At 51.1% G+C, this 25,928-nt stretch overlaps 2 protein-coding genes across 3 annotated transcripts in view; both read left to right on the forward strand.

The window, feature by feature from the left end:
* Positions 1 to 5,844: 5,844 nt before the first annotated feature.
* SLC32A1 (solute carrier family 32 member 1) lies at positions 5,845 to 9,622 on the forward strand. The gene is made up of 2 exons (XM_008698261.2): positions 5,845 to 6,237; positions 8,435 to 9,622. Exons 1-2 carry the CDS (start codon positions 5,845 to 5,847, stop codon positions 9,620 to 9,622), a joined length of 1,581 nt encoding a protein of 526 aa, XP_008696483.2.
* A 6,733-nt stretch (positions 9,623 to 16,355) lies between these two features.
* The window catches only part of ACTR5 (actin related protein 5), a 41,498-nt gene continuing 31,925 nt past the window's right edge, over positions 16,356 to 25,928 (forward strand). For both annotated transcript variants that reach the window (XM_040638304.1, XM_040638303.1), the window contains exons 1-5: positions 16,356 to 16,771; positions 18,171 to 18,400; positions 20,317 to 20,486; positions 24,711 to 24,928; positions 25,649 to 25,831. In XM_040638304.1, coding sequence (XP_040494238.1) covers positions 16,373 to 16,771; positions 18,171 to 18,400; positions 20,317 to 20,486; positions 24,711 to 24,928; positions 25,649 to 25,831 — 1,200 coding nt within the window. In that variant the 5' untranslated portion in view covers positions 16,356 to 16,372. The remainder of the gene's footprint in view (positions 16,772 to 18,170; positions 18,401 to 20,316; positions 20,487 to 24,710; positions 24,929 to 25,648; positions 25,832 to 25,928) is intronic.

Here is a 25,928-nt window from a genome sequence, read left to right on the forward strand (position 1 = left end):
TAGGAGGTCAGACCGCCCCCTCCCCAGCCCCTTTACAGCCCTGGAGCTCACCAGAGTCAGAGCCTCCCCCACAGTGGTCTCTCCCAGTCGCTGGAACCAGTGACCCACAGATTCCTAAGTGCTCTCGAAAGGAGTCCCTGAATCAGGGTGTGCACCCCAAGCCCATTCTGAACAAAGATCACATCTTGCACATGTATGTATAACTAGCTTTCAACCCTGTACGAGGTGATGTGCGTGTAGAAGACAAATCTGTGTAGACGGGGCTACGGAACCCAAAATTCAGAGCTGAATTGTGGTCACTGTGTATGTGCATTTCCTCAGCCAATTACACTAAAAGTTCAGGGGGGCAAATGGTTTTGTGAGTGTCTACTGTGTGCTGGGGACGCAGTGGGGAGTGAGGTCGCTGTGCTCCCTGCCTCCCTGCATAACAGGAGGCTGTGTTCTCAGAAAGGGGCAGAAACCATTGCTCTAGCCCACTAACTCTGGTCCAGCATTCCTTCTTCTGTTGTAGGCAGCTTTTTCTGGTTTCCAAGGCTGCTGAGAGCCAGGCTGGGTCCCCACGTCCCCTGCTCCCTGGCCTTTTCTCAGAGCCATCTGCAGAGAAGGTCTGAATCTAGAAGCCCAGAAGTTATGAAATCCAGCCTCCCTTGCCCTGAGACAGGACTCCCCTGGACATTGTCGCTGATAGGCATCCAGCCTCTGTCTATATGCCTTCAGAGATGGGGTGCTAATTTAGCAAGGAAAACCACTCATATTTACTCATTAATACATTTTAATTTCTTGTACCCTGAGCTATCAGAGGCAGCACCTACACCCCCAATGGTCTCACCTGATTTGTCACACCAAAGGGGGGAAGAATCAGGGTCTTTGTTCTAGGCACGGGGCTGCCCACTTGGAGCCCTCAGCCCTGCTGGCCCCCTCTCCTCCCTTGTGCCCACAGACACAGCATCAGGAAATTGAGTTCTGATTTGGGGCAAGGTAGTTATGGCTTTCTCCAGCTGCAGGAAAACCTCACCAATGCCCCAGCTTGAGGGAGGGAGGATGATTTATAAAGCCAGCATCTGTCCCCTCAGCAGGAAAAGGCTCACCGACAGAACTTGCTCTGGAAAATGAAGGGGGGGGTGTCTGTCTGTGATCATTCAGCCCCAAAATGTTGCTCATGATGTTGGCTTTCCAGGCCATTAATTCAAGGGCTCCCTGCCCCACCCCCCCATGTTGCTGTCTGCTCTGGGAGATAAGCCCAGTTCTATTTAACCCTATTTATTCCCCCCAAAAGTGGCCTCCATCTCCATTTGCCAGGCTTTTAACCCCTTGGGTCCTGAAAGCATCAAAAACAGAAACCGATCTCATGTTGTGAGAGGGGTGCGCATTCCACCTGGGCCCAGACTTCAGGATTGATCCAGAATACTGTCCTCGCTTCATGGGGCTTGGCAGGATTCCTGGGACCCCCCCCCCCCAACCCCTTCAAGACTGTGGGACCTTTGTGTGGCCCTGAGAGGAGAGCCTCCTCCCCCACTCCCAGGGTGGGCAGCAGGGATGGCTCCTGCTCCCTCCCCACACACCCTCCCAGCTCCCATTTGGAGCTGGGTTCTGGCCCAGGCTAAGAGGAAGGCTGTGGCACCTCTGTATCCTTTGTGCCCTGCTGGCTAGTGCCTCTGCCTGGCATGTCCTTCTCTGTCTCCCTCTTCCCTCTTCTAGCATGTTCCTTTGTATGTCTCCTCTGCCCCTTTCCTCCCTTTGTTCTCCCTTCTGTTCCCCTTCAGTAATCCTATAAGGGTTACATTCTTGCATGGGGGGGGGAGTGCCTGACTATTCTGGGTGTGATATGTGTATGGGTGGTCTGTGTCTGGGTGTCTGTCACTGTGTGACTAACTCTCTGAGTGCATGCCTGTCCTGTGCTGCCTTGTGTCTAAGTCTGTTATGTAGGTGACGATACCCATGGGGCTCGATCTAGGGGTGTCTGTCCTGGTTTCTCTGTGTGGCAGGGTTCAGATCTACTGCGTGTCTGTGTGCTGGCCTGTCCTTGACCTGGGTGCGCTGCCTAGTGTAATTTTCTGCCAGTGTTCTTGAATCTGGGCACTGGCGCTCGCTTCTCTGTCCATCTGTCAGTTGCCTTGTCATTCTCTGCGTGTGAGAGTATGTGTATATGTGTTTCAACGCAGGAGGCCATGCTGCTGCAAATTCCTCTCTCCAGAGGGGTGCCTTTGAGGAGCTTATCAGGAGAATCTGGAGGTTGATGCCTTCTCTAGAGCATGCCCAGCTCATTACCAGCTAGGCAGGTTGTCCTCTTTGCTTCCTGGGGCTGCCTGCCAGGTCCTCTGCCCTCTGCCCAACTCCTGACCTCCATTCCTTTCCCTGGAAGGGGTGAGGACAGGGAGGCGAAGCAAAGACAGAAGAGTGCACATGCCAACTTACTCTGACTTTCACACACATCACGGGGCTTTTTCTTGCACGTTCACTTTCCTCTGAACAATGAGACATGGCCATTCGGTATGGCAGCAGCAACAACGATAGGAGAATAGCTACCATGTGCCGGGCACTGAGCATTCACTGCTAGGCATTTTACATACAAGACTCACGGAATCCGTTCAAGAACCAAATGAGGCTGTTACTATTATTTTCGTATTTTAGTGACGAGGAAGTAGAAGCTAAGAAAAGTTAAGTAAGTAGTCCAATGTCACACAGCTAGTCCATGAGGGAATAGAATTTTCCAATAAGGGAAGGCTGCTTGGGAGCTTGCCACCCTGGCCTGGGAAGAGGCATTTACGGCAATTATCAGGAAAAGAAAGATATAGAGGCTTTCCTCCTCCAACTGCTGGCATCTGAGGACTGCCAGAGGGATGGGTGTCTGCTTTGAATGTCGTCTCTTGACCTTGACCGTGTGGTGGCCAAACACCAGACAGCCAGGGAGGGGAGATGGAAGGACAGAGAAGGTCATGGAAGGGAAGGCGCAGGAGAAGCATCAGGATTCCTGGGGCCTAGCCCGGCTCTCTCCTGGACTCTGGGTGACCTTGAACAGGACACCTCACTGCCAGGCCTGTGTGTGCTTGTCTTTACAAGAAGGGGTGTTTTAGGGGTGGTTTAAGCATCACAGAAAAGATGATTGGACTACGTGCTCTTTCATGTCTCCATAGACCCAAGAACTGTAGCGGGCAGCCTAGACAGGGACTATGCTCGCCTTGTCCTGGTGGTTCCCACAACAGTGCGAAGACAGTCACGTGCACAGTAGGGCAGTGAGAAGGTTTGCTGAATGAATGAATGGCCCCATTTCTCACTAATGAAAGAACTTTACAGGCCCTCATGGGTCATCCAGTAGCGAACATCATAAGGGAAAAGGAAAGCAAGGGTAAGCATTTTGGACTCTCATAAAATCCACACGTAAGTCAGCAGTGACCAGCTGATACATACATGGCGTTGCTTCACTTGTCAAAGAAGGCATCGATGGCCGCCTTCAGGTCTGGTCTGTACGGGCTAGAGGCAGGCACTAGGGACTGGCTAGTTTCTGCCCGGATCACCTTGTGTGAAACTAAAGAATTTCACCAGGAACAGAAAAGGTTTGAGGATTAGCAGGTGAAGACCTTTGTCTGTAGGAGTCTGCAGGAAAAGGGATCCTCTCCCCCCAGCCTCTGGGGATGGGGATGGAGGAGGGTCTCTGTAATAGGGCAAACCTCTGGGATGGGAGATCAGTTCTATTTCAAGCCTCTCTGGAGGAGATGATCTGTGCTTGGAGAGGAAGCATTTCTGTTCTCTTTGTTCTGAGTGTATCATGACTTGGAGGGTCTGTGTTTGGGGTCAGGCTCTATGGAAAGGTTTTCCCGTCATAGCAGCTGGTGCAGGGGGACGGATTTTGAAGGTTACTTGCGGGATGGGTTTCTGTCTTGGTTTCTGGCAAGCAGGCTGGGGGGAATTTAAAGGGGTACGTGAGGAGGGACAGAGGCATCTCTGTCCAATGTGGCGGAGGTTCCCTATCTGCAGAGGAGGCTGCTGAAGACTGTGAGGCACTGGGGGGGCGGGTGCAGGGAGTAGGGGGGAAGCCTGTCTTGTCCTGGCAGCTCCCATTCGCTGGTCAAAGCCCTCAGGCCGCCCTACTTGTGCGCTGACGTGAGCTAATCTAGAAATACTACAGGGGAGGGGGAGACTGGGGTTCTCAGAGAGACAGAGCCTTGAGAGGGGGAGACAGGGGATCCCTTTCTTTTCGTTTCCCTCAGTTTCTCCCTACCCCTATCACCCTAGTCACAGCCGCCAGTCCTCCACCTAGGCCAGGTCGCAAAGCGGCGGTTTACTGCTCTGGTTCAAGAGGTGTCCCGGCGGGAGCCCAGCTGGGAACACAGGCAGGGACCCCTACCGAGCGGTGGACCCTCAGGGAGACACCACTACAAAAGGGCTCACACAGGCAAAAGCGCAGGCAACCCATTCGGGAACACTTATCCACAGAATCCAACACACAAGCCCTGCGCACGCACAGGCTCAAATGGGCAGGAAACCACACACTGACGGAATAAACACGGTTACCAAATCTCACCCTCCGAGTCCACTCAGATTCGGCCCGTAGCAGTATCTGATACAGTATCGGTCTTTGTCTCGGGGTGGCTGTCTTACTCGCGCGCGCACATACGCACCTACTCAACACAAACGGTCTAGGTTTTCACCACGGCTGCAAGCGCACCGCGCACCTCCGCGCCCTGGGCCCGCGCAGCGAGCCCTCCTTTGCTCCGGGCGGGACACCGGCTGCGCCCCTCTGCGGCGTGGACATTCGCAGACCAGCCACGACGCTATCGAGAGAGGCCCTTACGAAGTCCTGCCTCCTTCCAGACTCCCAAACGAAAAGAAAGTGAAAGGCCAACCTTTCGCCTCCATTCTGCACACATTTGGAGAGCGGTCAGTGGCGAGCGAACCGCAGAATCGCTTCCATCGCGGCGTCCCTGGACGGGCTGAGACAGCCCAGTGACCGAGGCCAGGCTGAGCATTCTTGAGAGCGGTCCAGAACCGACACTTCTGCCTCCGAGGGGGGCTTGCGGCCAGGTCTCAGTGTGAGTGATGGGTAAAGATCGACGCCCAGACGGCCCGCGCCACCTGAGACAGGTAACTGTCCTGCTGCCTTTCTGGACGTCCAGACCAGTCCTTGGCCAGAGGCTCTGGGGCCGAAAGGCTCCCGGACTCTGGAGGCGGTAGTCGCGGCCGCGGGACCGCGAGAATCATCACGTCCCGGCCCCCTCCCTCCCTGCGGCGGCGAGGTGGGAAGGGCTAGGATCCGAGCTTAGCACCTCCCCCAGAAATGCAGCACTCCAGCCCCCACTTTGCCCTCCGAGCCCCCTCCGTGTGCGCTCTCTCTCCGTGCCGTCCCGCGGGCGCCCTTCGCCGGCCCCCATCTCAATTCCCCGGCGTCCCTTCGCGCCCCTTGTCTCTTCTGGCTCCCCTCCTCCCCCCACCCCCCGCCTTCGGGTGTTTCCCCTTCCCCAACGCCCGCCCCCCGCCTGATTCCGAGGGGCTGGAGCGCATTGGGCTGCGCACGGGTGGGGGCGCCGCACCAGCCTCGCGTAGCAGCTCTGACGCCGCCGCCGCCGCCGCCCTCCGCAGCCCAGCGCGCGCCCCGCGGCAGCTCCGCAGTGCACTCGCCACCGCCGCTCCGCCAGCCCCGCTGCCCGCCAGCCCCGCTGCCCGCAGGGTGGGCTCCGAGCGAGCCTCAAACGCCAGCCGAGGGGGTCATGAGCCAGAGCGCCCTGGGGCGCTGCGGGGAAACCGAGCGAAGATAGCGGCCTCGCGCCCCCCTGGCCCTCGCCGCCTTGCCGCGCGTCCCCCGCGTCCCCAGCCCCTTCTGTCCTTTCCACGGACCCCGCCGCCGCCATGGCCACCCTTCTCCGCAGCAAGCTGTCCAACGTGGCCACATCCGTGTCCAACAAGTCCCAGGCCAAGGTTAGCGGCATGTTCGCCAGGATGGGTTTTCAGGCGGCCACCGACGAGGAAGCGGTGGGTTTTGCTCATTGCGACGACCTCGACTTTGAGCACCGTCAGGGCCTGCAGATGGACATCCTGAAAACCGAGGGTGAGCCCTGCGGGGACGAGGGCGCCGAACCGCCCGTCGAGGGAGACATCCATTACCAGCGCGGCGGCGGCGCGCCCCTGCCACCCTCGGGCTCCAAAGACCAGAATGTGGGGGCTGGTGGCGAATTCGGGGGCCACGACAAACCCAAGATCACCGCGTGGGAGGCGGGCTGGAACGTGACCAACGCTATCCAGGTGAGCGCGGGATTCCCTGCTCTGCTTGCCCCCGCCCTCCACCTCCTCTAGCTCCAGAGCACCGGGCTCTGCCCCCGTCCGAGTCCCGGGCGCTCTCAGCCGAGAGAGCCCCTCCCTCACCCAAGATCTCACCTTGCCCCCTCCCTCCCAGCCCTGCGGGGGGGATCTACAACCCTGCAAGCTGTGTCTCCCACCCGGATCCGCACTCCCTCCAGCGGCCCCAGGCGCGGGACTGCTAGGCTGAGGTTTGGTCTGAGGCACTTGCCCCGAGACCCTGCAAACGGGAGGGAAACGGGAGGAGGGGAGCGGGAGAAAGAAAATCAGGATTGGAGGGAACGGTGTCGCCTGGGACTCCGGAATGGATTCACAGTTGCATGTTCAGGAGGAAAGGAGAGAGGGAGATTGCTGAGCTGGGAGTCTCCTCCCCAGACACAGGCACAGACACACTTGCTCACATCCCCCCTCCCGCACGAAAAAACGCGGGCACAGGTGCACACGGCATGCATCTATATATAGACCACAGGATTATCCTCAAATGCACCTTCATACACCCCCACACAATCACGTACCTGTACATACCACACACACGAACCTGTTTGGACATACACAGGCACGCAAGCACAGATCCATGCGAACACACCCAGCCCACTTTCTCAGGTGCAGCCCTCTTCGGTGCACACAAACGTAAGCACATACGTGATGTGCCCACACAAGCACAATTAGTCTGTGGTACCTCAGTGCTCCCAGTGCATAGACTCACCCCTTTCGCCCGAAATCCCGGCTACGCCGCAAAGAGGCCACCAGCTTCTCCGCGTGTGACCCTGGAGAAGCCGCCCGCGGATTCTCTGAACAGCCTCTGGTCTCCAGGCCTGCCACCCCTTCACCCTACTGGCAACGCCCCACTCCCCACCAGGCGGCGCCGAACTCCGCCGGGAGCGGGTTTGGAGTCTGCACAACGACCCCAGGAGCTGGCGAAGGCGGGCAGGCCGTGGCTTGAGGGGAGAAGGAGGCCTCAGCCCAAGGAGCCCTCGGGCCCTGTGGCTTGGTCTCCCTGGCGTCCCGGAGCGCACGGTCGTTGGGGCGCACAACATGGATCTCCCGGGAGCGGAAGGACGCGGCGGGGTTGCTTCGGGGACTCAGGCTTCGCAGGACCCTGCGCACTAAGTGGTCCGACCCAAGGCGCCTCCCGCTCCCGGGCCTTGCGAGGCGGCCGTGCAGAAACACGGGGAAGGGACTGCGACCGCCTCACTGCCACCCGCACCTTCGCCAGGGGTGTCTTTGAAGGCCCCGTTCCGTAAGCCCGGAGGGAGGCCAGAGAGGGAGCCTGGAGGCCTGGAAGCCGCGGAAACCCCGGATTTCGTTAGCTTTTCTTCCCTTTGTAGATTCTGAACCCTCGTTCCACGGTCCGCTCGCCTGAGTCCGCAGCTTGACTCCTCCTTGATTTAGATTCTCACCCGCTCGCGCTCTCCCCGGAGGCCGCTTATCCTGCTTGCGTCTACCACTCGCAGCCCCTTCCTTAGGCCCGCCCCAGTTTCTCCCACCCTACTGAGGCCTTGCCCTAGGACTCCCACTCCGCGCGCCTTTGGCCTCAACTTCCCAAAGCCTTTGCGGGCATCCTCACATTCCCGCCGTTCTTGCTTCCCTTTGCTTCGCGTTCGCACACCCTCAGCCCCTCTTCTGTCCTACCTTAGCTCTTTGCCCTCCCACTGCCGCTTTCGCGTTCCCTTCTCCAGTCGGCCATAGACCCTCATTAGCTTCCTTGTACCCCATTCCAGCCCCACCTTAAATCCCGTGCCCCCTTTTCCTAATGGCTCAGGCTCAGCTCTCTACCTTTCTCAGTGCCCTTTTCTATCCACGACCCCTCCAGCCCCTTCTCCATACACCATTCCCTCCTTGTGGCTTGACCCCACACTCAGCCTCCTCCGCACCTCCCAGCCATAGGCGCACCTTTCCCTCTCAGTTGCGGCCTTGAACACCTCCCTCTCTATCTCTGACTAGACGCCCGGGCTTCCCCCATTAGGCCTCGGTGCACCCCCATTCCAGCCTACTCTTAACCTCTACTCGCGGTGGCTTAAGCCCCGTTCTCACTCCACTTAGCGCCCCCTTGCGGCTACAGCCTTAAGCCACGCCCCTAGGTCCCCCCTGGCGAGGCAGCGGCCGCTGAGCGCCCGGGTCTGGTTACCTTTCCGCTCCGCAGGGCATGTTCGTGCTGGGCCTGCCCTACGCCATCCTGCACGGCGGCTACCTGGGGTTGTTTCTCATCATCTTCGCCGCCGTGGTGTGCTGCTACACCGGCAAGATCCTCATCGCCTGCCTGTACGAGGAGAACGAGGACGGCGAGGTGGTGCGGGTGCGGGACTCGTATGTAGCCATAGCCAACGCGTGCTGCGCCCCGCGCTTCCCCACGCTGGGAGGCCGCGTGGTGAACGTAGCTCAGATCATCGAGCTGGTGATGACTTGCATCCTGTACGTGGTGGTCAGCGGCAACCTCATGTACAACAGCTTCCCAGGGCTGCCCGTGTCGCAGAAGTCCTGGTCCATTATCGCCACCGCCGTGCTGCTGCCCTGCGCCTTCCTTAAGAACCTCAAGGCGGTGTCCAAGTTCAGCCTGCTGTGCACTTTGGCTCACTTCGTCATCAACATCCTGGTCATCGCCTACTGCCTCTCGCGGGCACGCGACTGGGCCTGGGAGAAGGTCAAGTTCTATATCGATGTCAAGAAGTTCCCCATCTCCATTGGCATCATCGTGTTCAGCTACACGTCCCAGATCTTCCTGCCTTCGCTGGAGGGCAACATGCAGCAGCCCAGCGAGTTCCACTGCATGATGAACTGGACGCACATCGCCGCCTGCGTGCTCAAAGGCCTCTTCGCGCTGGTCGCCTACCTCACCTGGGCCGACGAGACCAAGGAGGTCATCACGGATAACCTGCCTGGTTCCATCCGTGCCGTGGTAAACATCTTCCTGGTGGCCAAAGCGCTGTTGTCCTACCCGCTGCCCTTCTTCGCTGCTGTCGAGGTGCTGGAGAAGTCGCTCTTCCAGGAAGGCAGCCGCGCCTTCTTCCCCGCCTGCTACGGCGGCGACGGGCGCCTCAAATCGTGGGGCCTGACGCTGCGCTGCGCGCTCGTCGTCTTCACGCTGCTCATGGCCATCTACGTGCCGCACTTCGCGCTGCTCATGGGCCTCACCGGCAGCCTCACGGGCGCCGGCCTCTGCTTCCTGCTGCCCAGCCTCTTCCACCTGCGTCTGCTCTGGCGCAAGCTGCTGTGGCACCAAGTCTTCTTCGACGTCGCCATCTTCGTCATCGGGGGCATCTGCAGTGTGTCCGGCTTCGTGCACTCGCTGGAGGGCCTCATCGAGGCCTACCGAACCAACGCGGAGGACTAGGGCGCCAGGGCTCCGGGTCTCCCGCGCTCTTCCCACCCTCCCCACCCACCCCCACCAGCCCTGTGCGCCCTGCCGTCGCGCTTGGGAAGCCAAGCTTTAAACATCTCTGGTTCCTAGTTTCTGATTATCGGGGATGGGGGGTGGGGTGGGAGGGGATAGGAATCCACAACCCATCGCGTCTGCGTTTCTGTTGTCCTTTCTTTTCCACAACACCCTAGTGTCTGGGGAGGCGGGGGCGAATTTGTGGGCCGGGCTCTCTGTCCTTCCCGGAGGGACCCCAACCCTTTGGTCCCTGTCACCGAGGCGGGTGGGAAGGGAGGGAGGGGGGCACAGCTCGCAGGCGCAGAAACTTGACTTTGGGGGGACATTTCACAGCCATCCAGTGCTCGGAATCTGCGGCGTCCAGCCATTTTCAGCAAGAGCGCTTCCCATTCCAGAGACATTTCAACCCTGCAGAGGGAAAGGCTTGCCGGGAAATCCGTTTCGGGTGGGCGATTTCCTTCGGCGAAGCGGGGAGACAAGAAGCCGAGGCAGGGCCGGCTTGCCTGCCAGTTTTCAGGAATCCAAACTCATCTTGTGCAATTTATCAGGTTGTGGAACTGTTCTACTGTGCGTGTGGTGTGCTCGTGGTGAATAAGATGAAATGTATATCAGAAAAAAATCTATCTCTAATTTAGAGTGCGGTACATAATTATATCCGCAAATAAAGAAGAAACAAAGGGGCCCGCGCCTCCTGTGAGTTCTGCGTTTTTGCGCGGGGGTGGGGGGATCCCAAAGCGATGGACCGCAGGGGAACCGGCTCTGGCCAGGCCTGGTGAGGCAGGTGTAGGTGGAGGAGCACCTGGAGGTAAAGGGTCCTGGGAGAGCCCTGGGGAGTGAGGAGGATGGTTTGCAGTAAGAGGACGCTCTCTAGGTGTTTGCAGGAGGCAAGGGAAGGAGCAGACTGTACTCCCAGCAGTTTCATCATAGCCTCGGCCCTATAGCCACCAGGACAAGATTTGTTCTGAATCCTTCCTGGGTGTTGGATCCATCTGAGAATTCCGGGCACTCTCTCAACCTTCAATCCTGGGTGGTGGGGAGACAATAAACAAGGGCATGCAGAAATCCACACTTGGCTATGGACTGTGAAGAGAACTACAAAGGAAATCAGCAGCAGATTTGTATCTCCCCAGGCTCCCCAGGCCAGGGGCCAACCAGGCCTCCCAGGTATCTCTCACCCAGGAGAACCCCACTCAAGTCCAAGCTGAGGTTTACATGGCCAAAGTGAAGAAAGCTGGCTGTTTAGAATCAACAGCCCAAGCTATCTGGGTCCCAATCTCCCTCTTCTTGAGCAGCCTGTTTGAGATTTTTTATTTTCAATTACCTAGAGGATCCAGTCCTTTTTTGGTGCGGATCCCCCCCAGGGCGCCAGTTCCAGACCCTTTAGAGAGGGTCATAGTCAGACTTAAAAGATGGGGTCCAGGAATGCGGGAAGGCTGGGCCATTCCTAGGGTCCTCACTGCGAGAGAAGCCATGCGGGAGGTTTCTGGTCTCTGCCACCAAGGCAGAGGACTAGTTTGGAGCGATTTCTCTAGATGTGATCTGTGCACGAGGAAGAACTGCGAAAATGCCTAAGAACAATGTCCATTCTCCCTACCCTCCGCAATGGCTGTGGGTGCCTCTAGCGCATGTGTAGGAGGTATAAAGATCTGCGTGTGAGGTGGGGGGAAGGCTACATCTGTGTCTTGTGAGAGCCTAGATGAATGTGTGTGCCTGTGTGTGTGTGTGTGTGTGTGTGTGTGCTCGCGTGCCCAAAGCATCCGTGTGGGTGTGCCTGCGACAGAGGTGACCTCTCACCACTTTTGTTCTGCAGCCATTGAGCAGAAGAGAGATAAGATCCGGTCCCCTCTGCTGCCCCAGGTTCTGACGATTTAAACGGGCCATTTGAGATGTCCAGCTGTCAGCCGCCTAATACCCCTTTGCCGCAATTGTTTCGTGTCCAGGATCCAGAGCTGCCCAGAGGATCCTCAGTTTCCAGCTTCCCTAGGCTTTCCGATGTCTCCCAGGCCTGGAAGCTGACCCTCCCCCCTGCCCTGCCTGCCACTTCTCCTGGGCCGGTGCGCTGGTCCACCGACCCTGGGATGTGCTCTGAGTCTCATGGCAGTCTGTAGTCTTCAGAAAAAGCCCAGACTGCTGCAGTGAAAGGGAAAGTGGGAGCATCACATGCACCAGCTCCATCCTCCCGTCTTTAGAAGGACAAATGAGACAGCAGGCAGGTTCTGGACGCAGTGGCTGCCACCTCCACGGACTTGCCTAGATCCACTCCCCTGCGTTCCGCTCCGAGCTTTGTGCTCAGCTTGCAGGAGCCCTGGTCAGCCCTGAGGTCCTGAGGGTGACGGGGCAGGGGAGCCAGCCTTCTACACGCACCCTTGTAGTACATCCATTCCAGACTCACATTCAGGCTGCGGGGGCGGGGGGGGGGATAGGGAGCAGGTAGCTGGGACCCATCTCTGCATACCTGCCCCAACACACCAAAGTGCGTGGGTAGAAGTTGAGAAGAAGCACTCTAGTTGTGCTTTGGGTCCGCGGGGAGGGCACTTTCTGAGTCTGAGGGAGCCCTTAGGCCTGGCCTAATGAATCTTCAATTGAGGAGGGGGTGGGGAGAATCCACCTCCGCCCCCTCCCCCAGGGTGCCCTTCAGTACCCAGCAGTTCTTAGCGCGGGTACTGATAAGTGGTCCCCTCCGGCATCCACGCAGCCGGCTTTGCTGTACCTGGCTCACCACCTTGGGCCACTGGCCCGGAACCAAGACCCTTACCCCGAGAGGAACCCCGGAGTCATTGCCACCCCCTCCTGAGATGGCCCTGCCCCGCCCCCCAGCGGTGAGAGTGCAGGCTGCTGGCCCTTAAAGAAGGCTCTCCACTTTTAGAATTTGGGTAAACTCTTTCCTGCAAAAACTTTTTCTGCAAAATTTGGGTAAACTCTTTCTTTCCCCCCCGCCTCCCCCAGATGATAATCACTGTTTATCTCTAGTGCTTTATTTTCAGATCCTCCATATTTCAAAATGGGCTTTTGATTGTTTTCCCCTCAAATATAGAAGGATGCTCTGTCGTGGAACATGTTTCATTAAATGACATGTTTTACCCCAGGGACCGATCAGTTCTGCCTTAGGGACTTGGGAGGGTGGGAGAGCGCCAAACAGGCTCCTGGGGACCAGTCAGGAAGTTGGGAGGATCCTTGACTCTGTTGGTGGAGATAAAGGATCTCAAGGGCAAGGACCAGAGAGAGGCTTCAGTCAAAGAGGGGGCCGACCAGCTAGAGGGCTTAGTCTTCACTACCAGTGAGGGTGTGATGGAAAACTCAGACCTGGACATGCAGGGATTCAGTAGAGGGAGCTGGTTTGACCCCAGAGAGCCAGCCTTGGTTGTCCTTCTCGCTCTTTAATTTTTTCCTTTTCAACATTATGAAAAATTTCAAACATACAGAAAAGGTAAAAGAACTCTGCACTGACAGCCCATATGCCCACCACCTAGACTGAACAATTAACATTTTTACAATGCTGAAATAGCTCTCCCATATCTATCCATCTAGCAATCCACTTTTTTAAAAAATGCATTTCAAAGTTGCAGACATCAGTGTATTTCCCTATTGCTGAAGCATGCAGGATCAGTAACAGTGACATTCAGGAGCATAGGACCAGTAGCAGCACTTCACTCTGAAGCAAAAGAAAATATCAGCAATGATCCGGTCTTGATTTCAAATGTTATTATTTTGTTCATGTTATTTTGAACATTATAGTTCAGTTTTGAATTTTGATCTTGAAAATAGTTTATTATATATCTAATTGAATTTCTTTGCACATTCTTAAATTTTGCTCTCCTAATGAATGTTTCACTTGCCTCATGCTAATCTCAGTGAGGTAGGGGCTTGGGAGATGAGCTCTATTTCCTAGAGGTTTGAATTGAGTCTGTTCAAGAGCCTGGCAGAGACTGATCCCACAGTGATGCTGTGGGTGCCATCTCTGCCTGTTGTGGCAGCCTGCAGGGACTAGGAGAGGAGAGGCCTCTAGCCAGAAACACCCAGCAGTGCTGAGGGGCAAGCTCAAGGTTGGGGGGGGGCAGGGGAGGAGCTTTACACTTCCAGCAGCTTCCAACAACACTCTGTGGGTGGGATGGAAACAGGGTGTACAGATGTAATTAGTTAAGATAAGGTCATATTGAAGTGGGACGGGCCCTTAATCCGATATGATTGGTGTCCTTATAAGAAGAGGGAGAATGCCAGGTGACCGGGAAGGCAGAGAGGCGAGTGATGTGTGGGCAAGCCAAGGACTACAAGCAACACCAAATATAAGATAAAGGCATGGAACAAATTCTCCCTTAGAGTCTTCAGAGAGAGCACTGCTCTGCCAACACCTTGATTTGGGACTCTGGCATCCAGAACTATGAGAGAATAAATTTCTGTTGTTTTCAGCCATTCCAGTTAGTGGTATTTTATGATGCCAGCCCTAGGAAACTAATACAGAAGCCTTCTGATCTATTTTCTTCTCGTCATTTCCATGGGCAAATAATCACAGCCATAGATTTTGACTAGTGCTAGGTTGTGCAACAGAGTAGCCACTAGCTACCTATGGTTATTTAAATTTAAATTAAAATGTAAAATAAAATAAAATAAAATCAGCTTCTTAGTTGCATTCTTCACATGTGGTTCATGCATTAGACATTGCAGACTGTAGGACATTTCCATCATGGCAGAAAGTACTATTGGACAGCATTGGTCTAGTGTAGCTGTCAGTGTTCTCCTGCAATAATGCTGCATGGCAACCCAGAATTTCAGCAGATTATAAGGACATACAGTTTTGTTGTTGTTGTTCATGGGTCCACAGCGCAGGTCAACTTTAGGTTGCAGGTCAGCTGGACTTGGCTCCAGGCTGCAGTTTGTGTTCCGGTCTGCTCCAGGGGTCTCCCATCTTTAGACCTAGGGCATGTTCTTCTCATGACCAGCAGCAGCAGGAGTGCAAGAGGGCAGTCTAAACCACAAAGCACATTTAAAGTCTCTGCTCAGATCACATTTGGTTATCCCTGGCTAAAAGCAAGCCACATGGCCAAGCCCAGTATCAACATCTATAGTGAGAGGCCCTACAAAATTATGTGGCAGGTGGTATGGATTCTAATCTTCTATTATTATATGGGAGTGAAGAACTGGGATCAAGAATCCTGTCTACCTTACTTATACATAGTGCTTTTTTTTCCCCCTGAAAAAAGTAATACATTCACATGGCTAAAAATGTTTTAAAGTACGCAGTGAAAAAGTTTCCCACACCGGATCCTTCCACCTTGGCTCCTTCCTTTTCGAGGAAACGTGCATTCGTTTTCTCTCTATCTGTATGAAAATACAAGCAAAACCATGTGTATTTGTCCCCTCTCTTTTGTAAAGGGAGTTCACTGTACACTATATGGCCTTCACTTCTTTCTTTTAAAAATAAATCTTGTCCATGTTAGTATACACAGATGTAGTCCTTAAACTTACATTCACTTAATAGTTACTGTTCTCTGTGTTCTGCTTATTCCTGCTTTCTCAGCTCAAGGTTGGGTGCTTTCAGATATCTGAGACAATGGGTTTGTGTTGGAAGGCAACACTCTTAATCTGATTTTGCCGCTAGGCTGGTTCTCATTCTTGCCAGAAGTGTTCGCAGAGATTCTGAGAAAGGTTTAAGGTCTTATCTTTTGCTAAAAAAGTTTATGCAGAGCCATTTTTTATAATTAACTTGCTTTTTTTTCTCTCAAAGTCACATGTTCCAAAACTGGAAGTGTAGAGTCAAGGCAGCTGCTCTAAATTTTGTACCCCCCTAGCTGGGGGCAATCGGGTAGGGGAGAACTTGCCTAATCCTTTTAGAGCTAAAACAGGGAGGGGGGGTGTCATATCTCCACTTCCACCCCCATTGGCCAGAATTTAGTCATATAATCATATTAGATGACCTTGCGTGGGAGTTATACCAGTAAAAGGAAGAGAGAATAAACATATTGAGGATCGATTAGTCCTTTTCTCAGTCTTTGAGATCTCAGTGAGAGGGCACAGTCTGTGAGAGTTAATAAATAAATAATAAATAATAATAAAACTATGAAAACACTCTTTACTGTATTACAAAATATTACACACAGAAAAGTGCACAAATCGTAAGTGGATAGTGTGATGAATTTTCACAACGTTAAAGTCCGTAGCAAGCGCTGGTCAAGAAATTGAACACTGTCAATACCCCAGAGTTTTGAGTTTCCACGACAATCAGGCTAAGGGCGTCAAAACCCTGTGGAGGAGGAGCCAAGGGCGGTTGAGGGTGAGCTACCCGGAAAACGGGGTGTGGCTAGGCGAAAAGGCGGGCCCAGAATAGTTTAGCGCCCAGTTCTGAAGGCCAGGAAGGGGCGGGGCCTGGTGGTGTTACAAGACGGGGAGGGGCTTACTGGCGGGCGTCCCGGCTAGAGCGAAGGGGCGTGGCCAGGCCGGATGAAGGGCCGAGGTAAAGCAAAGGCGGGACTTCGAGGCCAGGATGGGCGGGGCCCAGCGATCTCAAAGGCGGCTTGGGTCCCTAGGGGCGAATCACGCGAAAAGGGGGGCCGGGCATAGCGAGGGGAGGAGGCTGGGGATTGGGGGCGGGGCTCTCATCACTCACGGGGCGGAGTCTCGTGCCGTCGGTGCGGGTGCTACGGTGGGGGCGGGGCTTAGCGTCCTCTGGGCGGGCGCTGCGGCGAGAGGCGGGCACAGCGTGCGCGCTCCAAGATGGCGGCGGCCGGTGCTGCCGGGCCGGTGGCGAACGTCTTCCCATTTCGCGATGCCCGCGCCGCGCCAGACCCAGTGCTGGAGGCCGGCCCGGTGGCACACGGGCCACTGCCGGTGCCACTCGTGCTGGACAACGGGTCGTTCCAGGCCCGCGCCGGCTGGGCATGCCCCGGGCCGGATCCGGGCCCCGAGCCGCGCCTGCAGTTCCGCGCTGTGTGCGCCCGCGGGCGTGGCGGGGCTCGGGGCGCGGCGGGCCCGCAGGTGGGCAACGCGCTGGGCAGCCTGGAGCCGCTGCGCTGGATGCTGCGCTCACCCTTCGACCGCAACGTACCGGTCAACTTGGAGCTGCAGGAGCTGCTGCTGGACTACAGCTTCCAGCACCTGGGTGTCTCCTCACAGGTGAAGCGGGGGAGAGGTGGGTTGGGCTTGAGGGGAGGGGTGAGGTCGCGGCTCCACTCTCGGTGAGGACGTAGTCACTACGATAGCTTTCATTGTCATTTAGTCATTCATTTAGGCAGTCGAGTAAATCTTAAGCGCTCAACATGTGTAAGCCCTGGGCTAGGCTCTTGGAGTACAGGAGTGAACAAAACAACGGTTCTTCTCTCTTGCAGCGTACATTCGGGCATAGGTGCTCGGTTGTTGTTTTTTTTTTAAGGTTTTATTTATTTACCTGACAGAGAGAGAGAGAGACAGCCAGCGAGAGAGGGAACACAAGCAGGGGGAGTGGGAGAGGAAGAAGCAGACTCCCAGCGGAGGAGCCTGATGTGGGGCTCCATCCCAGACCGCCGGGATCACGCCCTGAGCTGAAGGCAGACGCTTAACGACTGAGCCACCCAGGCGCTCGTTTTTTTTTTTTTTTTAAATCAAATTCATTTATTAACTAATCTGTATTGAGCACCTACTCTGTATCAGGCACTTTTCTAGGCGTTTGGAATACATCCATGAATGTAACACAAAATTTCCTGTGCTGTGGAGCACAGGAAGGGAAAGACATTCTAGTATGAAAAGGCAGACAATAAACGATAGAATTAAGTTGTAGATTCTAAGGCATGGTAGGAGGAGAGGAGAGGATTACATTTTTTCAGATGGTCAGGGTAGGACTCAGGGAGAAGGTGATGTCCTAGCAGGGATTGAAGGAGGTGATTGTGGGAGTAAGCCATGTGAATGTCTGAGCAAATAGTATTCCAAACAGAGGGAACAGCCTGTGAAAAGGCCCTGGGGCAGGAGTGTGCCCTAATGCTGAGAGCAGCCAGAGTGAGAGGAGAGTAGTAAGTGGAGGAGGAAATCACATTTGCCTTTACTTGAGTGAAATGAGGAGCCACGGCAGGGTGTTGAGCAGAGGCGGGCCATGACTTCTGTTCCAAAAGGATCACTATAGCTGCTATATGAAGAATGGACTGGCATGGGTCATAGGGTAGACCAGGAGACCAGTTAGGACGCTGTTGCAATAACCTAAGTGAGAGGTGGTGGTGACTTAGGTGAAGGAGGTCAGGGGAGGGGGATGTGTTAGAAGCAGTTGGGTTCTGGAGGTAAATTGAAGATCGAGCCAACATGATTTGCTGACAGTTTGGTTGGGGCTTGACTTAATAACCTTAAATTGACCCTACTTTCATATTTTCTAAGACAGTCTCCAGTAAAGACAAGAAGAGTGTTTTACAGTTGCTTCTGGTCAGGTTTTTGATTGGAGACCAAAAGCAAATTCAGTCTTTACAGTAGGACTTTGGTTTCTTTTATGCTTTAAAAAAAGTATTCTTTTGTTCTCCCTCTCTCATCTGTTCTCCCTTTTCTTTCAAAGTAGGGCTGTGTCGATCATCCTATAGTTTTGACAGAAGCTGTGTGCAACCCACTGTATTCTCGACAAATGATGTCTGAGCTGCTCTTTGAGTGCTATGGGATTCCTAAGGTTGCCTATGGAGTAGACAGCCTCTTCAGCTTCTACCACAATAAGCCAAAGAACTTGACTTCCAGTGGGCTCATCATTTCCTCTGGATACCAATGTACACATATTTTACCCATCTTAGAAGGGAGGTGAGTAGCACTGGCAGCGTTTGAGTGCTGTTTTGAGAAGCATTCGGGAAACATTTTTTGGGTGCCCGCTTGAAAGAAGAAGTGGAAAGAACAAGTATTAAACTGTGAACTAGCCTCTGGGCTTGGCGCTGACATACTTCACTATGTGACTTCGGTGAAGTTAATTCCCCTTCCATCCTTTGTGACCTCCTGGAGGGAGTTGCAGTAGACAGTCTTCGAGGTCCAAATCTATAATTCTAGAATTTTACTATTTTGATTTATGGCAAGATAGCTAACAGAGTACCAGCAGGTAGTAGATGCTCCATAAAAATGTTTTGAATCAATTACCTGAATAATGTAAATGGTCTACGAGGTTATTTTTTTATTTAAAGCTCCTTCATCATGATTGTTTAGACCATTTTTTTTGTTTTTAGGTACAGTGCCTGGCACATAATATAGATACTTATTAAATATTTCCAAGTTGGATAAAAGGTGAGGGTAGTTTCTGTCATTTTTAAACCTGGTTTTGTTTTGTTTTAGATTTTATTTGTTTGTCAGAGATAGAGCACAAGCAGGGGAAGTGGGAGAGGGAGAAGCAGGCTCCCCACTGAGCAGGAAGCCTGACTCGGGGGTTCCATCCCAGGATTCTGGGATCATGACCCCAGCTGAAGGCAGACACTTAACTGACTGAGCCGCCCAGGCGCCCCTAAATGTGTTTTCATTTTATAGTTGGACTTTTTGTCTGAGAAGAGACTAGGCCAGCATCATGCTCTCCTGAGAAGGTTTCTTACTGCATAAAGAGGGTGTGTAAGTAGGGAGCCGAGCCCTGGCTTTGGAGTTGAATGCCTGGGTTCGCAGCCCTGCCGAGGGTGAGGTTATTTGCGCACTTCACATAGTTTCTTAACATGTAAAATTCGGAAAAAACTGTTTTTGGGGGGCTACCCTGAGGATGAAATGAGATAATGTAGATGATGGCACTTTGTGAATTATAAAAGAGTCTGAATGCTTAAGTCAAATGTTGAATTTATTGAGACATAAAGTGGTCATTTCTCTTGAAGTTTCTACAAAAATTTATGAAGATAATACTTCTTTTACACATTACCAAACACTCCTGATATATGGAATTTTCTATTTTATGTAAACAGAATATGTGGAAATTAAAAATAACATTAAGTGATTTTTATAGCATATTGAGAGAAAACTATTTTACCTGAAGGTAAGAAATGTTCGCAGTGGAGCCTGTCGTGCTCTGTGCTGACATCTGCTGGTGAGGCGTGATATAGCAACAACATTTCAGTATGCAGCAAATTCCCAGTGCTCTGCTCCTCTAAATTCCTCACATTAAGAAAAGCGTTATTCTGGTTCTCTTCCCCTTCGCATCATGTGAAAGGAACCTGGTCCTTTTAGGATTGCACTAAGCCAGTATGCGTGTGTTTACTTAATGTGTATGCATCAGGAGAAGGGGAGTGTCTAGGGGAGGGGTTCAGCCTGTGCTGCACTTAGCTGGGAAGCTTGTTAAGATGTGTATTCCTAGGCCTACCCCAAAGCAAATGAGTCCTGAGAATTGGCATGTTTAACATTTCCCCCACCTAATTCTACAAGGACCACAGTTTGAAAAATGCCTGACAAGTGACTTAAGGGTCTGAATTCAGAGTGCACGGTCTTCCCATTGAACCTTCTTTCCTTCTGAGACTCTTGCTGTATGTTAGATGCCCTGTGTCTGGGTGTGGACTAGGACTTCCTGCATTGTGTAAGAGGCTGAATCAAGGGAGCTTTAGAGTCCCTTCCTCTGTAAAGTTTTCTGTTCCCTCAGCAGGTCCGTTTCTTCTTTGTTCATCTGGATTGTTATCCTTCCCCCAAACTCCCAGCAAAGTGTTCCCTGTTCTTTCTTCCATGTTGCCAAAATGTCAGTGCTGTTTTCCATTCCTCGATTGTAGGTTAGATGCTAAAAACTGCAAACGCATCAATCTGGGAGGCAGCCAAGCAGCTGGCTACCTCCAGCGCCTCCTGCAGCTGAAGTACCCCGGGCACCTGGCAGCCATCACTCTCAGCCGCATGGAGGAGATCCTGCACGAGCACAGCTATGTTGCTGAAGATTACGTGGAAGGTAACAAAGAGGGCATTTGCCTGCGGCTTGTAGATACTGTACATCGAGGGTGTTCCTAAAACTGTTCCCAGGATGACTCTTCCGCTTTTTAGTATCCCCTCTTCCTTCTCTTTTTTACTTAAACTATTCAATAAACTGATAACTTATGTACGTGGGTTCTTTTTCAAAAGGGTTTTGGCTATTTTACTTCCTTTGCCTTTCCATATAGATGTTAGGATTAGCTTGTTCATATCTACAAAAATGTTCTGTTGGAATTTTGATTGGAAGTATCTGAAATCTGGATTAGATTGGATATGAAACAACATTTTAAATAAAAATTCAAATACAATATTAAATCAAGATATAGTATTAAATCTGTGCCAGGGAGAAGTGACATATGAACGTGTAGGAGGTCTTTCCCTTTACCTAGGTCTTTACTGCTTGCTTTCGGCAGCATTTTGTAGTTTTCAACGTACCAATCGTGTACAGGTTCTGTTAGATTTATGCCTAAGTCTTTCTTTGCTTGTTTCATTTCAGCTTCTACTTGCTCATTGTTAATGTATAGAAATGCAGTTAATTTTTATGTGTTGACCTTACATCCTGTGACTTTGCTAAATTTATTTTAGTTTTTTTGTAGATTCCTTGGGAATTTCTGTGTAGACGTGTCATCTGTGAATAGGGACAGTTTTATTTGTTCCTTTCCAATCTGTTTGCCTTTTTTTCTTTATCTTGCCTTATTGTACTGGCTGGGACTTCCAGTACAGTGTTGAATAGGAATGGTGATAGTGGGCATCCTTGTCTCGTGCCCAGTTCCTCTTTTTGGGGTGGTGGGGGGATGTAGTTTTTCACTATTAAGTGTCTGATGTTAGTGTGAAGTTTTTTGCAGATGTCCTTTATCAAGCCGAGGAAATGCCCTTCTGTTCCTAGTTTTACTGAGCATTTTTATCCTGAATGGATTTTGAATTTTGTGGGATGTGTTTTCTACACCAGTGATACGATCCTGGTGTTTCTGCCTTGGACTAGTCATATGGGAGATTATAGTGGTTGCTTTTGGGTATTGAACTAGCCTTGATTGGGTGGGGTGATAGACCCACTTTTTCAGGTATATTATTCTTTTTATATGTTGCTTTGAGTTGATAATATTTTATGGAGTTTTATGTCTATTTTCACGAGGGATGTTGATCTATAGTTTTCTTACATGGTCTTTGTCTGGTCTTGGTATCATGGTGATACTGGTCTTGTTAAATTAGCTGGAAAGTGTTCCGTCCTTTTTTTTTTTTTTTTATTAATTTGTTGGGGAAGGGGGCAGAGGGAGAGGGAGAGAGAGTCTTAAGGAGGCTCTGTGCTCAGCTTTTGAGCCTGATGTGGGACTCCATCTCTGAAATCATGACCTGAGCCGAAACCAAGAGTCAGATGCTTAACCGACTGCGCCACCCAGGCACCCCCCCCCCTTTCTATTTTCTGGAAAAGAGTATGCAGATAATTAGTATATTTTTTCTTTAAATGTTTGATAGAATTCTCCAGTGGAACCGTTTGAGCCTGGGGATTTCTTTTTCTGAAGACTTTTAACTGTGGATTCAATTTAATAGACTGGGACTGTTTAGGTAATCTCAGTGATGTCTTATTATTTCCTTCCTTCTACTTGCTTTAGGTTTAGTTTGCTCTCTTTTTTCTAAATTCTTAAGGTGGAAGTTCAGATTATTATGAGACCATTCTTTTTAATGTAAGCATTTAATGCTGCAAATTTCCTCTTCAGCATTGCTTTATCTACAGTATACAGATTTCGATATATTTTCATTTTTATTGAGTTCAGATATTTTCTAATTTCCCTCAAGATTTCTTTTTGTGAACCATTGATTATTTAGAAATGTGTTGTTTTATTGGGACTACATCAAAATTAAAAGGCTTCTGCACAGTGAAGGAAACCATCAACAAAACTAAAAGACAACCTATGGAATGGGAGAAGATACTTGCAAATGACACATCCAGTGAAGGGTTAATATCCAAAATATATAAAGAACTGATACAACTTAACACCCAAAAAACAAATAATCCAATTAAAAAATGGGCAGAAGGCATGAACAAGCATTTCTCCAGAGAAGACATACAGATGGTCAAGAGACACGTGAAAAGATGCTCAGCATCGCTCGCCATCAAGGAAATGCAAATCAAAACCACAAGGAGATACCATCTGACACCACTCAGAATGGCTAAAATCAAAAACAGAAGAAACAAGTGTTGGCCGGGATGTGGAGAAAAAGGAACCCTCTTATACTGTTGGTGGGAATGCAAACTAGTGCAGCCACTCTGGAAAACAGTATGGACGTTCCTCAAAAAGTTAAAAGTAGAACCACCAATGATTCAGTAATCACACTACTGGGTATTTACCCCAAGAATACAAAACACTGATTCAAAGGGGTATATGTATCCTATGTTTATAGCAGCATTATTTACAATAGCCAAGATAGGGAAGCAGCCCAGTGTCCACTGATAGATGAATGGACAGAGAAGATGTGAGATATATATGTGTATATACATACACACACACCCCCCTCGATGGAATGTTATCAGCCATAAAAATGAATGAAATGTCATTTGCAACGACATGCGATGAGCTGGAGTATTATGCTAAGTTAAATAAGTCAGAGAAAGACAAATCATATGATTTCACTCATATGTAGAGTTTAAGAAACAAATGAACAAGGAAAAAAAAAGGAGCGAGGCAAACCAAGAAACAGACTCTTACCTATCAAGAGCAAACAATGGTTACCAGAGAGCAGGAAGGTGGGGGGATGGGTGAAATAGGTGATGGGGATCAAGGAGTGCACTTGTGATGAGCACCAGCTGACGTATGGAATTGTTGAATCATTATAATGCACGCCTGAAACTAACGCTATATGTTAACTCTACTGGAATTAAAACCTTAATTTAAAAAAATTAAACCTTCAGGTTTTAAGGGTTAAATCCAACTTGATATTTTAATAAATCGTTGATGTGGAAAGCTGAAAGTTAAAAAAAGAAGGGAAGAAAAAAAAAAAAAAGAAGGGAAGGTGTTGTCTTATAGTCAAGTATTTGGAAATACTCTTGTACTTCTGTGACTTATTTCTAGTTTAATTTCACTATGTCAAAAAACTGTGTGTGGTATCAGTGGAGCTTGTGAAGCTTTGTTTTATGACCCAGGCATGGTCTCCTTTGGCGAATGTTGCATTTATACTTGAAAAGAACATGGACTGTGCTGTTGGGTGGAGTATTCTATGATGTTTAGGTTCACTGGTTGATGGTGGTGCTCACCTCTTCTGTGTCCCTGTTCCTTTTCCAGGCTCTAGCTCTGTTGATTTTATTAAGAGTTTTGAAGTCTCAAGGGATGATTGTAAATTTTTAATTTTTCTCCTTTCATTTCTGTCAGTTTTTGCTTTTAAGTATCTAAAGTGCTTTTGTTAGGTATGTATTTAGGATTCTTATGTTATCTTGACGAATTGACCTTTTATCATTATACAGTCTCCCTTTTTATCCCTTGCAATTTTCTTGGCTTTGATGTCTATTGGGACATTAATACTTTCTTTTGCTGAGTGCTTGCATGGAATGGTCTTTCATTCCTTTTAATCTACTTATAGCATTATATTCAAAGTGAGTTTCTTAATAGTTGGGTTTTTTTTTTAATTCACTGTGTTTCTAACTAGTCTGGTAAGATGATTTAAAATTAATTATTCATATGTTGGATTTAGTTCTACCATTTTATTATTTGTCGTCTGTTATTCTCTTTGTCCCTGTTTCTCCTGCCTTCTTCTGGGTTATTTGAATATTTAAAAATTTTGTTTTGGTATTGGTATTTTAATTTATCTATTGTGTTTTTATTTTATTTTATTTTATTTTATTTTATTTTATTAGAGATTTTATTTATTTGTCAGAGAGAGTGAGTGCGTGTGCGCACGCACAAGCACGAGCAGGGGCAGCGGCAGGCAGAGGGAGAGGCAGGCTCCTTGCCGAGTCCTTCATTCCTGACGTTCCACGTTTCCTTCTGCTATCACGTCCGTCTGGCGAAGTTTACATAGCAATTCTTTGAGAACAGATCTGTGGGCATCACGTCCAGGTGGTACAGCTGCATTTGGTCTGCTGGGTGGAGTTAGAGATTGGGTGGATCGTGCTTTCTCCATCTTACCTGGATCTGGAACCCTGGTAGTGACTTTTTAATGTCTGTGCTGATAGTGTTTCCATTTTCTAACTTCCAAAATTATTTCCCCAAAGAACTGCAGAAATGGCGGTGCCCTGATTATTACGAAAACAACGTCCACAAGATGCAGCTCCCGTTTTCCAGCAAGCTCCTCGGCAGCACTCTGAGCTCGGAGGAGAAGCAGGAAAGGCGGCAGCAGCAGCTGCGGCGCCTGCAGGAGCTCAACGCCCGCCGGCGGGAGGAGAAGCTGCAGCTGGACCAGGAGCGGCTGGACAGACTGCTGTACGTGCAGGTATGTGCACATCCCGGTGGGGGCTCCAGCCTTTGCACAAGGCAGTCCCAGAAAGGCTTCTTCCTACATCTTCTTCCTCGGCCCGGAAGTGCAGTGACCGTCTGAGTCCCCCTTGGGGTCCAGAAGGAGCCGGGGGTGCTCAGGGTGGGGCTCCTCAGCACAGAGGACCCGTACCGTGTACAGAGCAGCAGGTGTCTCTGAGAGAGCTGTGGACTTTGGCTTCTCGGACTTACTTTGGCCTATCATCTGCTTTGTTTTATAACTTTTTAATTGAAGTGTAGCACACGTGCTACAAAGTGCACAGATCTCAAGTGTGTAACTCGATGGATTTTCATAACGTGAAACACCCCACGTGTCTGCCATCCAGAGCACTCCCAGCTCCCAGAAACCTCCTGCATATCCCCTGTTAGCCAGCAACCTTCCCACGTCTCCCCACTCAAAAGGTAACGACGTTTCTGACACCTGTCACCATAGATTAGTTTTGCCTACTCAGGTGGTGCTGGGACTGTGATACGATGCAGCCTAGAGACAGCCGGGGAGGAGGGCGGCGTGTGAACCGCGGGTGGGAGGTGAGATTTTGTGGAGGGGCAGGCTAGGGGAGTGCTGGGAGCCCCCTCCTGCTGTCGTTTTTCCGTGTGGCTTCCAAGCTACTTCTCTTTCCTTCCTGTTTATGTCTGTGCTGTCATCTTCGAAGATGACTTGCGACTACTCGGGTTTCAGGAACTTCTAGAGGATGGCCAGATGGATCAGTTTCACAAAGCTCTGGTGGAGCTGAACATGGACTCCCCGGAAGAGCTGCAGTCCTACATCCAGAAGCTCAGCTCGGCCGTGGAGCAGGCGAAGCAGAAAATCCTCCAAGCAGAAGTCACCCTCGAGGTGGACGTGGTGGACAGCAAGCCAGAGGTGCCAAGGGCCTTGGGAGCGGGGTCCCGCAGGGTCCTTCAGCCTGAGGGTGGGCGGGGTGTCTGGAGAAGGCTGACATCAAAGAGACGTGACCACA

Source organism: Ursus maritimus, unplaced genomic scaffold (genome assembly GCF_017311325.1).
Source record: "Ursus maritimus isolate PB19 unplaced genomic scaffold, ASM1731132v1 scaffold_22, whole genome shotgun sequence".
Lineage (NCBI taxonomy): Eukaryota > Metazoa > Chordata > Mammalia > Carnivora > Ursidae > Ursus > Ursus maritimus.